Source organism: Antrostomus carolinensis, unplaced genomic scaffold (assembly GCF_000700745.2).
Source record: "Antrostomus carolinensis isolate BGI_N321 unplaced genomic scaffold, ASM70074v2 scaffold475, whole genome shotgun sequence".
NCBI lineage: Eukaryota > Metazoa > Chordata > Aves > Caprimulgiformes > Caprimulgidae > Antrostomus > Antrostomus carolinensis.
This window is the reverse complement of record NW_010315459.1, coordinates 18,488-32,634: the sequence shown is the minus strand read 5'-3', so window position 1 is coordinate 32,634 and position 14,147 is coordinate 18,488. Positions and strand designations below refer to the sequence as shown.

At 37.3% G+C, this 14,147-nt stretch overlaps 1 protein-coding gene across 1 annotated transcript; it reads left to right on the top strand.

Annotated features, from left to right (window-relative positions):
* Window positions 1-492: 492 nt before the first annotated feature.
* On the top strand, window positions 493-11,839 carry ATP6V0D1 (ATPase H+ transporting V0 subunit d1; the record flags this gene model as incomplete). The annotated part of the gene is made up of 6 exons (XM_010167932.1): window positions 493-671; window positions 3,528-3,607; window positions 5,254-5,331; window positions 9,382-9,558; window positions 10,896-10,973; window positions 11,510-11,839. Coding segments are annotated over 6 exons (754 nt in total), but the record flags the coding sequence as incomplete, so codon positions are not given.
* Window positions 11,840-14,147: the final 2,308 nt, after the last annotated feature.

Below are 14,147 nucleotides of genomic sequence, written 5' to 3'. Positions count from 1 at the left end.
CATTCTATGATTCTATGTTTAAAGCTGAATGAGAAGAAAACCTTAAGATTGGTCCATCTGCATGAACTTTGCAGTTTTACTGCCTAGATTCCCATGCACTTCTGCAAGAAATAACAAAATCACAAACTATAAAATCTGCTAGCTGAGGTGATTTACTTTTAGACACCGTCACTGTCACTTGTTCTAGTGAATCTACATTTCACAGCTGTTATGCTTATTATATTCATGTTTCAGTTTCCTCTTCTTCAAAAGTGTCTCTTTTCCAAACCAGTCATGTGTTTTAAAACTAGTACTGTGTTACCTACTTGCTATTTAAAAACTGTTTGTTTTTGATGAGACATTGATACAGAGTGAACATACAAACTTGCAAATACTGTGGTCATTTCTGACTTCAGTATTATTACAAATTTTCAAAAATCTTGATTTTCTATTTTTTTGAAAGGCAAATTAATTATAAACATAAATTTCTTTTACTTTTTCTTTCAAATACAGATACAGCTATATGATTGACAACGTAATTCTTTTAATAACTGGCACATTACACCAGCGGCCCATAGCTGAACTTGTTCCCAAGTGCCATCCACTGGGGAGCTTTGAGCAAATGGAAGCAGTCAGCATTGCCTCAAACCCCACTGAGCTGTTCAATGCAATTTTGGTTGACACACCATTAGGTAGGAACACGGAATTATTTCTTATTTGCTTTTTGAAACTACTCACTCTGTATTCTTAAGAATATCTCAGACACAGTAGCGTGTTTTTCACTGGATATGCTGTGTTTTGGTAACACAAAACATGGAGTGTGTGGATCAAGCACTTCTGAAGTGATGTTCAGGACATTCTCCCATAACCTTTATTAACAGCTTCTATATCAACCTTGGGTAGCAGACACAAAGAAAACATGTTACTCAAGAAGTGTACTGGGTATCTTTTGAACCCAAAGTAGTCACTGATTTACAGCATCTAGATTTTTATTTCAACACCTGCATCTATAATTAGAAAATGTAAGATGAAATCTTGCCTATCCCCTACTAAGGATCAAGAAGCAGACAGTTACTAATAAATATTAGATGTTGTGGTAGAACCTAGATTCCCTTTGGGATCTGAGCATGATTCAAACACAAAGAAAATCCCTATTTTGAAGAACTACATCTAGAAGCAAAACAGAATGAGGCTTGGGAATGTCACATTCTGAAACTGGGATGAAACTCTGCTCAATATGCTGCAGCAGCCAACATGAAAAAAATGAACAAGCAGTTCTGGGAGGGGTACTGAGACTAAGACGGAATAGGATGGATTTGAACATATATGAAACCACTCACTGTGAGCCCTCATCTTGAGCACTGTAAGTGGTTTTGAGTTCTGCTTCTCAGGAAGGCATGGTGGGTTGGCCCCAGACAGAAGCAGAACTCCCACACAGCCACTTGCTCGCCCCCCAGCCCAGCAGAACAGCAGGGAAAAACAGAGGGGGGAAAAAAGGAGCTTGGGGGTTGAGATCACTTACCAAGTACTTTTGCAGGCAAAACAGATTCAACTTGGAGAAAGTTAACTTGATTTATTGTTGATTAATACTTATATATTTAATTACTGATTCAGGCATTAGGAAACAAACAAACAAACAGAAAGAAACATTTACACACTTAGGGAAAACACCTTTACTCCCTGTTTTCCCACTTCCTTGCTCCAGGTTACACTCAGTACCTTTGGAGAGGCCATGAGTAGCACAAAGAGTGGGGGAAGTTTACGGTCAGTATGTGGTGGCTTCTCTCTGCCGCTCCTTCCTCCTCACACTTACCCTCTGCTCTGATGTGGGCTCTCCATAGGCTGCAGCCCCTGTCAGGAGTATCTGCTCCAGCACAGATCCTCCACAGGCAGCAGGGAGTACCTGCTCTAGAGCCATGGGGCAACTCCTCCTCCTTCTCTGACCTTGGTGTTCCCTCTGCTGTTTCTTTTTTTTTTTTTTTTTCCCTTCTCCTTTCTCCCACCTTGTGTTTTTTCACTTTTTTCAGCACAGATCCTCCACAGGCAGCAGGGAGTACCTGCTCTAGAGCCATGGGGCAACTCCTCCTCCTTCTCTGACCTTGGTGTTCCCTCTGCTGTTTCTTTTTTTTTTTTTTTCCCCTCCTCCTCTCTACATCCTGTGGTTTTTTGCCCTTTCTTAAATATATTTTCCCAGAGGTACCACCAGCTTGGCTGAGGAGCTCAGCCATGCCCTGCAGTGGGTCCATCCGAGCTGGCTGGAACCAGCTGTGTTGGCACCAGGCAGCCCCAGCCTCTCCTCACAAAGGCCACCCTTCAGCCCCTGCTGCCAGCACTGGGGCACCTGCACCCCATACAGTGATTCAGTGAAGGCACAGAGCAGGAGAGCTAAAATAAACAAGGGCCTAGTGCTGTCGTGTGCAGACTAAAAAGACTGGACTCCAATTTGGAGAAAACAAGGCTGAAGAGAGATATGGATAATGTTTATAAAGTCCTGAGGGCAGTAGTTTGTCCACAGTGAGCTGTGAACTGTTGCTTACCAAATCCTTTGGACAACCAAATCCCAGCAGAAAACTAGTTTTAAAACAGGTAAAACAAAACACTATTTTTACACATTTGGTAGCAAATTTCTGGATTTGTTTTGGTTTGTTTCGTTTTTGCTAAACAAGCATGTAAAACCAGAGAGTAGTTTAAGATCTTTAAAAAGATGAGACAAATTCACAGGCAATGGATCTACAAAGAGATACTAAAGGGAACTCTTAGGGCTATAACCGCTAATGTTCTTCATATAAAATCTGGATGATGGAAGAGTAGGAAGGGAGAAGATCACAAAACATGGCAAGGCTCAGATGCCCTCCCTAAATACCATCTTTCATTGCCACTGTTAGAGACAACACTGGTCTGCCCCACCGGCATAGTTTAGGAACAGTGTGGGATTGACATACTTGTGTTGGTTATGAATACAGTATTTTTAAGCAGTCCAGCTGCACAAATGAACTTCATCCTCTGCCTCCCTGTTCAAAAGCTTGGTCTTCAGCCAGTTCTGCAGAGGACCTGGGACCACAGATGGTCAAGGTCAAAGCTTGTGCCCTTTACTAGTTGCAACCTGTTGCCTTGCCCCCCACTATAGATACACCCAAAGAAGAAGAGGGAAAATAGGAAAAAGGATTTTCCTTAACAGTTGCAGAATACCTGCACAATTTAAGACAAAAATTATCTTTCATGTTCCTCACTAGAAAATCTTCCTAATGCCCAAACCATATACTTCAGAGAAGATTAGGGCTTTCATTAGCATTTCCCATCTGATTCTCTCTGTAGATGTAGACTCTGGCTGCGGCACTGATTGATTCCTCTCACAGCAGATTCTCATTAAAAAGGAGGGAGGAGGAGGATAAGGGGAAAACCAAGAGGATTTCTCTTCCTCTCTGTTATATCACTCATTCTTGTACAACAGAAATCTCAGATCCTTACTCACATGAATGGCAAAAAACAAGAGATGCATATTATTAGCTTGTAGATTTATACTGCAACATAATAAACTCTACTTTCAGCTGCTTTCTTTCAAGACTGCTTGTCAGAAAATGACCTGGATGAAATGAACATTGAAATTATGCGCAACAAACTGTACAAGGCAAGTTCTTGCAACATAACAATAATACTTGGGGTTTTCCAAAGTGTCTCAGAAAAGGTCAGTATCATTAACCCCGTTTTACGGATGGGGTAACAGGAGCATGATTGAGATAAGCTGTCTAAGGTCACCTGGCTGATGACAAGTCTGGGAACCAAATCCAGCTCCTTTCATTTCTACTCCACTGTTTGGAGAGTTTTCAAATTTTAGGTCTACATCCAAGTTCTAATTTAATATCTCATTAATGAAAATGCTTTAGATGTCAGGCTAATATCCAGATCCATTTGTTTATGAATAACTCAGTTATCCATCAAATGCCATAGAAGTGTTAGCTCCTAAATGATCCTAGACAGGCTTTTGGCTAACATTTATTTTTATTTATAAAAGGTAGTGTCTTTAAAGGCTATACATATTTCATTCCCATTAATGGTTCCTCCTGGCACATTCTCTCCAAACTCTTTGCTGTCTTTCTTTCACAGTGGATGCCCCAGACTGCAGGCAGTATTCTTACACTGATCTGATTGCACCAGGGGGGAAGAAAAAAAATATTCTGTTTGTCTTACAAATTATACTTATAAATTCCCAAGACAATTTATGATTCTTAAATATTCTGCTATTTCCTCTCATTCAAAACAACATCAGTTATGCCCAAGTATTTTAATTCTTTCACAGTACTACTAAACTAGACAATCTTTTTCCATTTGATAACATACAGATTTGATTCTTATATCCTGTATGGATAACCATACATTTACACTTATTAAATCTTTTTTTGTTGTTTGTTTTTTCTTCACACTCTTCTAAGTCTCAGGGGGATCATTCTGCAAACACTTCTAAATTATTAATATATCCTTTCTCCTCTGCTTCAGCTGTCAGTGTGATCAATTATGTTTCAGCTTTACTATCAGATAGCACTATACAGAACCTAATGCATAATCCCATGCAGCAGATCCCCCCTCGAGATGTATCTACTTAAATTCACTTACTTGCGTAGTTAATGACGGATTCTTTACACAAGATTGTGTGAAGTTGTAGCAAATGCATTTTGATAACATAAATGTTCCCTAAAACAGTATTTTGGGGGATGGAGAGGCAGAGGGAACAGCATCTCTGAGATATTTAGGGTCCTTCCTGCACAGGTATTTTGAAATGGGTGCGAAGGCTGGAATCCTTAATAGACCAGAGGACTCTGCAGACCAGCATTACAGCCTTGTCCACTGTTCTGTCCTAATCCAGGGTTTAGGATAAAGCAGTAGGGATTAGTTTGTGTATCCTCATAGTCATGGCATATTCCCAAATCCCCTCCTCCACAGTATAAATGCAGAGTTTCCTTCAGCCATCTGCTTATTATGCAGTGGAAGCTCAATGGAGCTCAAGAATTTCCTTCTTTAGAGAGTAAAGAAAACATAATGTTTGTCCTATAAAGATTTTTGAAAACATTTGAACCCATATTATAATAACAAGACATTTGCATTTTAATATTTTAACTTTCAATCCAGCAAAGTAATTAAGCACATACTTGAATCTAAATTCATAGGTAGAATTATCCAAGTTAATGGAAGTATTTAAAAGTGACATTCATGACTATGTGTTGTGCTGGTCCAGTTCTTAAGTAGCATTTAAAATATTTCTCTTCTTCTTTCACATAGTCTTATCTTGAGGCATTTTACAAGTTTTGTGAAAAACAAGGTGGTACTACAGCTGAAATAATGAGACCTATTCTTGAGGTAAGAAAAATTCAGTCTTTGTATATGAAAGTACTCCAAAATGTTTTAGTAATTAGGTTACTGTGTCTTTCCTGTTCCTTCTCTCTCCATTTGCAGAGTTATCTGATAAATGTTTGCTTCTCCTCTGAATAATAAGTGGGTTTTTTAAAGATGTAATGAAGATTATTCTAGGATGACTTTTACTTCTTAGGTAGAGAGGCAGCTAGTCCACTACTGGGGAGGAGTTAGCCTCAGTTAATACTTTTCAGTAACAGAGAGCAGAACAGAATAAATGGTTCACTGATCTCAAACTGTTGCCTCCTAACATTTTTCTGTGTTATGTAGAAAAACTAAGAAAGTAGATCGTTCTTACACCTCTCAGCTCAAAATTAAATTTGAGATAGCTAAGGTCTGGCATTACTGTATATTTACTAATCAATAATCTTTAAGATTCATGGCACTGTTATGTGTATTTACTTCCTATTAAAATTAATGGATGAAGTTAATGTTGAGTGCTCTTTGGAACTAGTGTCATACAGAAAAGTCCAACATTTCATGTTTTATTTTTGTCTCAACTCAGAAAAGCCTAATATTTATTTTTTCCATGACATACAAAATTCCTAACATACTCCTCCCTAAAGCATACCTGCAGCATAGTAAATGATATTTTCGTAACTGCTATTGTAATAAAAGATGCAGAAATTTCTAAAATTGAGTTCTGGCATTCAGCTCATTTTTTTTTTTTTTTCCATGTGGTTTATCACCAATTCTTTGCAGAGTTTTGAGGGCCAGATCACCCATTTGCTTCCAGGAGTCTTTTTTTCTGGATAAACAAAACTTACATCCTGGAAACTGAACAAAATTCACTGAGCTCTCATGACATTACACTAAAAGTTTGCATTATAGGAGAGAGATAAAAACCCCGGGAGCTCACCCCTGAAGAAAGAATGAGCCTAAATTACATCTTATGAAAAAATGTCCTAAAAGGGAGTGCAATTTCATATTTTATTTAACCAAGTCATAACGTTTCAGTTTATGTTCAGTTTCTAAAGAAAATAGTCTTAGTCAAGTTAAATTGACCAGCAATTGAGTACTTTGACTATTCTTTTCTGAAAAATAAAATCAAGAGATTGGCTGGCAAAGGTAAAGACATTTCTCACAGTTGATTCAGATTTATGAGAAAGTTCATTTTTAGCTAGAAACTCATGCTGAGAGCAGATTACTTACAACATTAGTTTAAGCATGTCGTAAAACTCTATACCAGTGGTAACAGTTTGGTCTATGATAAGCTTCTTTAAAATCCCTATCTAATGTCAATCAGCTTGGAGGATAAACTTTTCTGTAGAAGATTCCCTTTTCTAGAACATTTTAATAATCTGAAGACACACATTGTGTTGGGTTGGGGCAGGGGGTTGTTGGTTTTTGGTAGCAGGGGAAGGGGCTACAGCAATGGCTCCAAGAAGCTTCCCTGGCTCGAAGGTGGACCCACCTCCAGCCCAGGCTGAGCCAACAGCAATGGTGAAACACTTCTACAAATCCATATTTACGAGGGGTAGAACCATATTGGCAAGGGAGAGTGATCAGGAAACATGAACAAAAAAAACAAAGAAGACAACAACCAGAGGAGAGGGGATGTGAGAGACAACTACAGGCACCCTGGTCAGCAGGGAAAGATGGGGATGAGGTGAACAGAGATTCCCTTGCAGCCCATGGAGGTTAACGGCAGAGCACATACCCACACGTAGCCCATGGAGGACTCCACGCTAGAGTGGGAGGCTATACCCAAAGGCAGCTGTGACTATGTGGAAAGCTCACAACAGAGTGGAAGATCTCAGAGATGCTCTCCACCAGAGCAGAGACGCGTCTCCAGCCCATGGAGGTCCCCATGCTGGAGCAGGGGGCTGCGCCCAAATTAGTCCATCACTCCATGGGAAGCCCTTGTTGGAACACTGTTCCTGAACTCTGTTAACCTGCAGGAGGGACCCCATGGTGGAGTGGGGGAGAGTGCAAGGAGCCGTTCCCCTGAGGAGAAAGAAGCAGCAAAGATGAACTGACTGCAAACTCCACTTCCCACCCCCCTGTGTCACTGGGGGGTGAGCGAGCGTCTGTGATTTAAACCACCACACACATAGAACAGATTGCTAATAGTTGAAATCATAACAAGCCAAAGTTTAATTATTCAAAAGAATACTTGCTAATTATTCTGTAATCTTATATGTGTGATTATCAGCCTGACCCTATCAGAATGAAGCTGAGGTATTTAGCTCTCAAATTCCTTGACCCCCAGTCACGGTGCCAACCTTCACATTAAAAACACTGACAATCTCTCTTCCACCACAGACAACAAATGTTGCATGTTTAACCCTGAATCTGGTGAGAAACTGCAGAACTGCACTGCAGCTAGTGCTGTGCCTGTTAAGAGGCCCCGTGCTAATTCTCAGGCAGCAGACATGCTAATTCAGTTTCCCATATGGAAACTAAAGCACTTAGGAAATGGTAACCCTGTGACTCCACCTCTACCTGCAGCAAATGGCCCAAATCACCAAGCAACTGCCTCATGGTCTTACTCACTATGGAGAACCTCATGTGCCACTAATTTGATGAACTGAGACGTCTGTATGGATGGGACTTATCCCGCAAATTTTCTCAAACTGGGAGCCACCAGAAGTAGGCCCCAAACCTGCCAGCTTTAGTTGCAGTTGCACCTGAGCATGCTTTTTTTTTTTCCAATAAAATATTACAAATCTAACAGCTAGATTCTACATGGCTTTAACAAGTTAAAAAAATAAAGCATTTGTCCTTCCAAAACAGTTTCACTAGGGTTGATATGCCTGTTCACATTAATAAGGTAAGTGAAATTTGGCCCTGTTATTCATTAGCTAGAAATCTCTTCAAGCACACTTATTTTCTTCTCATTATTTCTCATTTTCCTTACTCTGAAGTCAGTGCCAGAGGGCAGCTGGGTCCCTGTTACAGTGTGTTCCAGTACACAAGTGTAACATCTATGAATATGTGCTTAGCTGATAAAGTTGTAGAACTGTGTTGCAACTGCAGTCTTTCCATTCAGCAGAAAATAGTACCTTTCTGCTTAAAACAGTTAAAAAATTCACAGCATAAAAAAATTTGCAAGCTGCCTAAAATGTATGTATACTGTATATGCTCCACTTGGAAGATTTTCCCACGTAATCCCCAGAATTAGCAAGGGCTCTGCTGTTCTTACAACATGAAAGTAAGTAATAAAGGAAAGAATTAAAATCATAGTCAATTTAGATCTCAATGTAGAAGAATGGATTTAAATCAGACAGAATTGAGTAAGATTATTTTTATTAACCGCTACATTTTTAATTCATACTGTAAGAATGGCAAGTGAAATTTTGCCTTGTACAAAAGAACAACCTGAGATCTAGACATTAGAATGACTTTCAGTCTACTGCTGTATTTTTTTGAAAATACAGATACTACAGGCGTCTAAATCTGGCAGAAGGAATATAGCCCTTGATTCTGTGTGTTAAAAATTAACTGTTACTTGAAACACTTGAAAACTTTAACTTGGCAAGTAAACAGCCTCCTCCACCTTATTAAATTGGTTTAAGTGCATTCAGAAACTTTTTTTTTTTTCCTTCAGAATTTCCATTCAACCTTTATTCTCAACAGCACTCTAGGTTACCCAGGACAGTACTATTGATTCTTGGTTCTTTCCTGTATTATTATTAGTATTTTTAAGAGTATTATTTCATAACTTCAGAAGGGCATGTGAGGAGATTTTTTGTTGTCAACATCTGAGTAACTAAGTAGGGTAATGAGGAAGTAGCAGAGATGATATTTTCAGTACAAAAATCACAGAATAGAAGCTGTGCTTGCAAAACAGTTTGATTTTCTAGTTAAAATTTAACATGTATTTGCACAAAAGGATTTACAATTTTAAAAATAAGGTATGTTTCTAATGCTCTGAACTCCACTTTCTTTTAAAGTGTGCATAGTTTAGCTTACTAAAAAGAAAAACATATCCCCACATTAATTTAGAATGAGATCTCTAATAACACCTATTTATTCTTTGTTTTGCATATTAAGTTTGAGGCAGACAGACGTGCCTTTATCATCACCATTAATTCCTTTGGCACTGAGCTGAGCAAAGATGACCGAGAGAAGCTGTATCCAACTTGTGGAAAACTGTACCCAGAAGGCTTACACCTGTTGGCCAACGCAGATGACTATGACCAAGTGAAGTGTGTTGCAGATTACTATGCAGTACGTAATCTAAGTTCTTAAACTAAAACCACAAATATTTAACATCTTTTGATGCCAGCAAACTTTTTAAGAGTGTTCACATAAGCATTTTTGGGAGAGAAAAATATCATTAAAGATACAAAAGATCCCATAAAGATGTATATGGAATCAAAGGCCTTTGATATGAAGACATAAGATACATTATTACCTTAGTACAATACAAAGTTCCTCTTACAGTGATGTTTAAATAAGACCAAATCACATTCCAGTAAACAAAACTCTTCCTACTTCATTAACCCTCCCCAAATTGAGTTTCACTTCACAGCTCCATTGCCTCCACAATTTTGCAGCAAAAGCATGATTCATTTTAAAATGAGCTGACCAAACAATTTGTGTCACAGATGAGTGTAAACCTGATTTAGTGCTACTGTACCGTAAAAATACCCTTCTGAAAAGTTTTCAAAGAAGTAGATGAAGTTGTTAATACTGATGTGACTAGTGCTGTTATTAAAGATGAACCAATATGCAACACTTTATGAATTAACTGTGGTACTCTACCTATAATATTTAAGCTACCTCCAGGTAAGTACACAGAACAATATGATGTCTGGTCTACTGCTTTTTCCACAAAAGAAACAAAGCTGGAGATATGTATCTGTTCCTATGCATAAGCAGAATTTTAGAAGCATGTGTCACCATGTCAATGTGGTACAGAGCAAGTCTATTCCTCTGATGGTGGGATATTTAGATGAATTTGGGAACCACTGTATTAGACCTATACTGCATTGATACTTTATAGGAAAAACAAAACAAATACACAGATAAGCAAATTAGACAGAAATGTAATACATAAGAAAAAGTCAAATATATCTGCGCAGAACATTCCAGGATGACATATCAGACTAATGGATTTAGATAGAATATTAACACAGATAAAGCAAATCCAGCTGACTACTGGAAATAAAATGAGCAGCCATGTGAGGATCAGAGTTCAGGGTTTTGGCTTCATTTACAGGTCTGGCTCTGATGATATTATTTGTACAAGTTGAGTGCTCTCTGTCCAAAAGAGTGAAAGGTCATGTGTCATTCTACAATAAGTCTCTTTTAGTGCCTTCAGTAAATTACTTTAAGTTGTAGGAAATGATGGTAAGAGATACAAGAACAAATGTGATTTTTCTTTCTTTTGCTGACTATATGCTTTTAACTTTTGATTTATGTAGAACTGTAATCTATACATGAGTTCTTCTGTGCAGAGAGATTACTTAACGCAGATTAATTAATAAGGTAATGTAAGGTATCTGTGCTGCACAGAATGCAGAAGTAACTTATTTCCACTGGGTGGTTGTCCATGCTTTTAGGAATACAAGGCTGTGTTTGAAGGTGTAGGGAGTGGCACTGGAGAAAAGACACTGGAAGATGCATTTTTTGAACATGAGGTAAGAGCTTCCAACCTTAAAATACCCAAATGAAAGTTACCCACCTGTAATAACATTTAAAACAAGAATGATGTACTAGGCTTTTGATTCTACTGTACAGTATAATTCAGATTCGTATTCAATAACACAGTATTTCTATGACAGTCAAGATTTGGCTGAATTGAAATACAAGGATTTACCTTTTTAAATAAAATAAATCCCAGGACATTCTTCTGAAGACTAGTTATAGAACTGTCAAACCTGACAGCCTATCTAAAAGCCATCTCCTATAAACTGCTTAATGAAATTTCTTTTGAATAGACTACTACAGAAAGTATTTCACCACCGTCCTTTACTTACCTGTAATGTTGCTGTAGTCTATTACCAAAATTAATCCAGGGATGACATTTCAGTTATATATATATACTCAAGAGACTCCTAAAACTAGGCATGGCTACAAAGTTACATAGAAATCTTGATCATAAAAGCTACCATATAAAAATCACATTTGCCTTCTTTAATATTTTATCATAACATTTGTTTCATCTTTTCCACAGGTAAAGCTGAATGTACTTGCATTCAACAATCAGTTTCATTATGGAGTATTTTATGCCTATGTGAAGTTAAAGGAACAAGAATGCAGGAATATTGTATGGATTGCTGAATGCATTTCTCAGAGACACAGAACCAAAATTAACAATTACATTCCGATTTTCTAAATCTGAGAATTTATAATCCTACAATGCCTAAAAAGTTGCATTATTTCACAGAAAAGAAGAAAAATCTTATTTCAAAGTTTAACTCTTATTAGATGTTTTAAATTCTATTAATGATCCTCCTTATATACAGCAGTGTAAGAAAAGTAATGTAATTAGAGATATGAGTACTCTATAAGGAAATATTAATGGAATTACTGATAGTTTTTGTTGCTAGATCTGTTCTCCACTGTGTCCATTTTAATTTAATTGATCAATAAAAATTGCCTGCAAGGTCTTACATACATTTTCTCTTTTGCGGAAGCAAGCTTTCTATCAATGGCATTTGAAAAGCTCTTTAATGGCTTAATTTTGAATTAACAGTTTTCTCAAAGGGCCAAGTAAACCACTACTTCTGTCTTACACTTTCAGTTTTCTTCAAGGCATACAAGATTGCATGAAGGCCTTAGTACACAAATAAGAGAGTAACTTTAGGGTCACTCTGAGATTCCCCTTAAGAAATCTCGGAGAGCTTCCCGAACCTTTCTAACTGTGAGAACTCTCTTCAGCTAAATGTAAATAAGTAATTCAATTTTCATGAAAATGTTTTCACTTATTCCTTTATGGTCACAGAAGGAGCACCCTAAGTGTCAAACAACACATGTCTGATCTCCACAGCAATACAAATATCTCCTCCCAGCTCACCAAAGACACTGTCTTCATGTATGCACTAGGGAAGATTATGAAACATGAATGAAAATACCAGCCAAGTCTGTATCAGTTTTGCATCAGACACAAACAACACCAGCTCTGAGCTATTTGAGGACCTGGCTAAGATCAGTAACTAAAAATAGAGCAAATAGTTGAAGCCAGATTCTAGCAGGACAAGATTAATTCTGCTGAAGAGAAAGGAAGGATTTTGAAAGCCATATCAACATTCTGTCTTCCTACTCCATTCAAAATATTTGCTGTCTTATCTCTGAAATAGCCCATACCTTTACTTTCTGGATGACTCCTTAGTTTCAGGCTACACAACAGCAAATCTCAATCTTCAGCTGACTATGCCTCCAGTAACATGATACAGAAATAAAATCTTTTTTTAATAGACAGAAAAGTAAAATATATCTGATGTTAACACCTCAGAGTTATGGAAAACATTCAGGTATCATGGTTTTACCAACTGAGATATATCTCTCTCTATAATATATACATTATAATTTTTATAGCTGAAAACACAGTTCCTAAACTGTAAACGTATCCAAAGGGTTATATTAGTATGTCATACTGATTTAATAGAGCATTGAGATTTTTAATATTTTGCTTTATTGAGAATCACAAAGAACCTTACATTATTACTTTAAAAAATGCTTTCAGAGTTTCCTTTATAAATAATTTGCTAGGAATTCAGAAAATTTGACTAAAAAGAAATAAGTGTTTAAGAAAATAATACAAATCTTATCTCTATATTGAGGCTTCTTTGTTTAGTAGATCTAGTAATTCAGAAGAAAAAATAAAAAAGAAAAAAGAAACTGAACTGTAAGATTTGTGGATTGCAACTTCATTTTGGCATGTATAGTTTCTTCCTTGCACTGCTCTTACTATCTTGCATTTCTTAATTTGTATTTCCCAGTCTAATCTGTGACCAATGCTTTCCATTTCACACCTGTATGGCAAACTATATCAGAAACTATAGCACAAACTGCAATCAATAAATTAATAGGGCTACATTCTCTCATAGATGTTTTTGTATTTTCTAGCCATTGCATTTAAAAAAAAAAAAAAATTGTTGTGAGCAGAAGAATAACAAAGTCAGCTGGTCTGGGACACAGAAACTGAATTCATACAATTCAGCACAGTGCATGAATACTTTTCCTGTACTGATAAATCAAACCTCCCTATTTGAACAAAACAAATCAGCTGGCTTTCTGCCAAGAATTTTCTGAAGTGATTTGAAGGGGAAAGAATCTGCTCCCCACCCTAAATCATTCTCTGCCAGGGAAGATACGCAGCTGCTATTGCTACAGTCTGTGGATACTGTTGGCTCAGAAAGAAACGAGCAGGAATTGCAACTTACACGATTGTGTTGTCACCAGAACCGGTCTGTAGACTATAGAAAGGACAGTATCAGAGTTGATTGATGCTTTTTTCAAAACAACTTTCTAGATATTTACTAAGCAAGGACAGGATGTACTAGGCATCCATCATATTCAATTTAAGAATAAGCAAGAGAAGCAATAGACTAAGAAAGGAAGTAAGACTAAAGTTACAAGCCTCAAAGACCTAGCTTTTTCTATAAATAATATAATTTACAGCACTCTCTTGTTAGTAAATTTGTCTTCATGCTGTTGAATATACACACACACACACACACACACACACACACACACACACACAAAAAAAAAAAAATATCATCATATATGATCCCTAACAAGATCTTATAGTGGAAGTCCATATCACAGAATCACTACTATGAGCATCATTAATTTCTTAATGATAATGT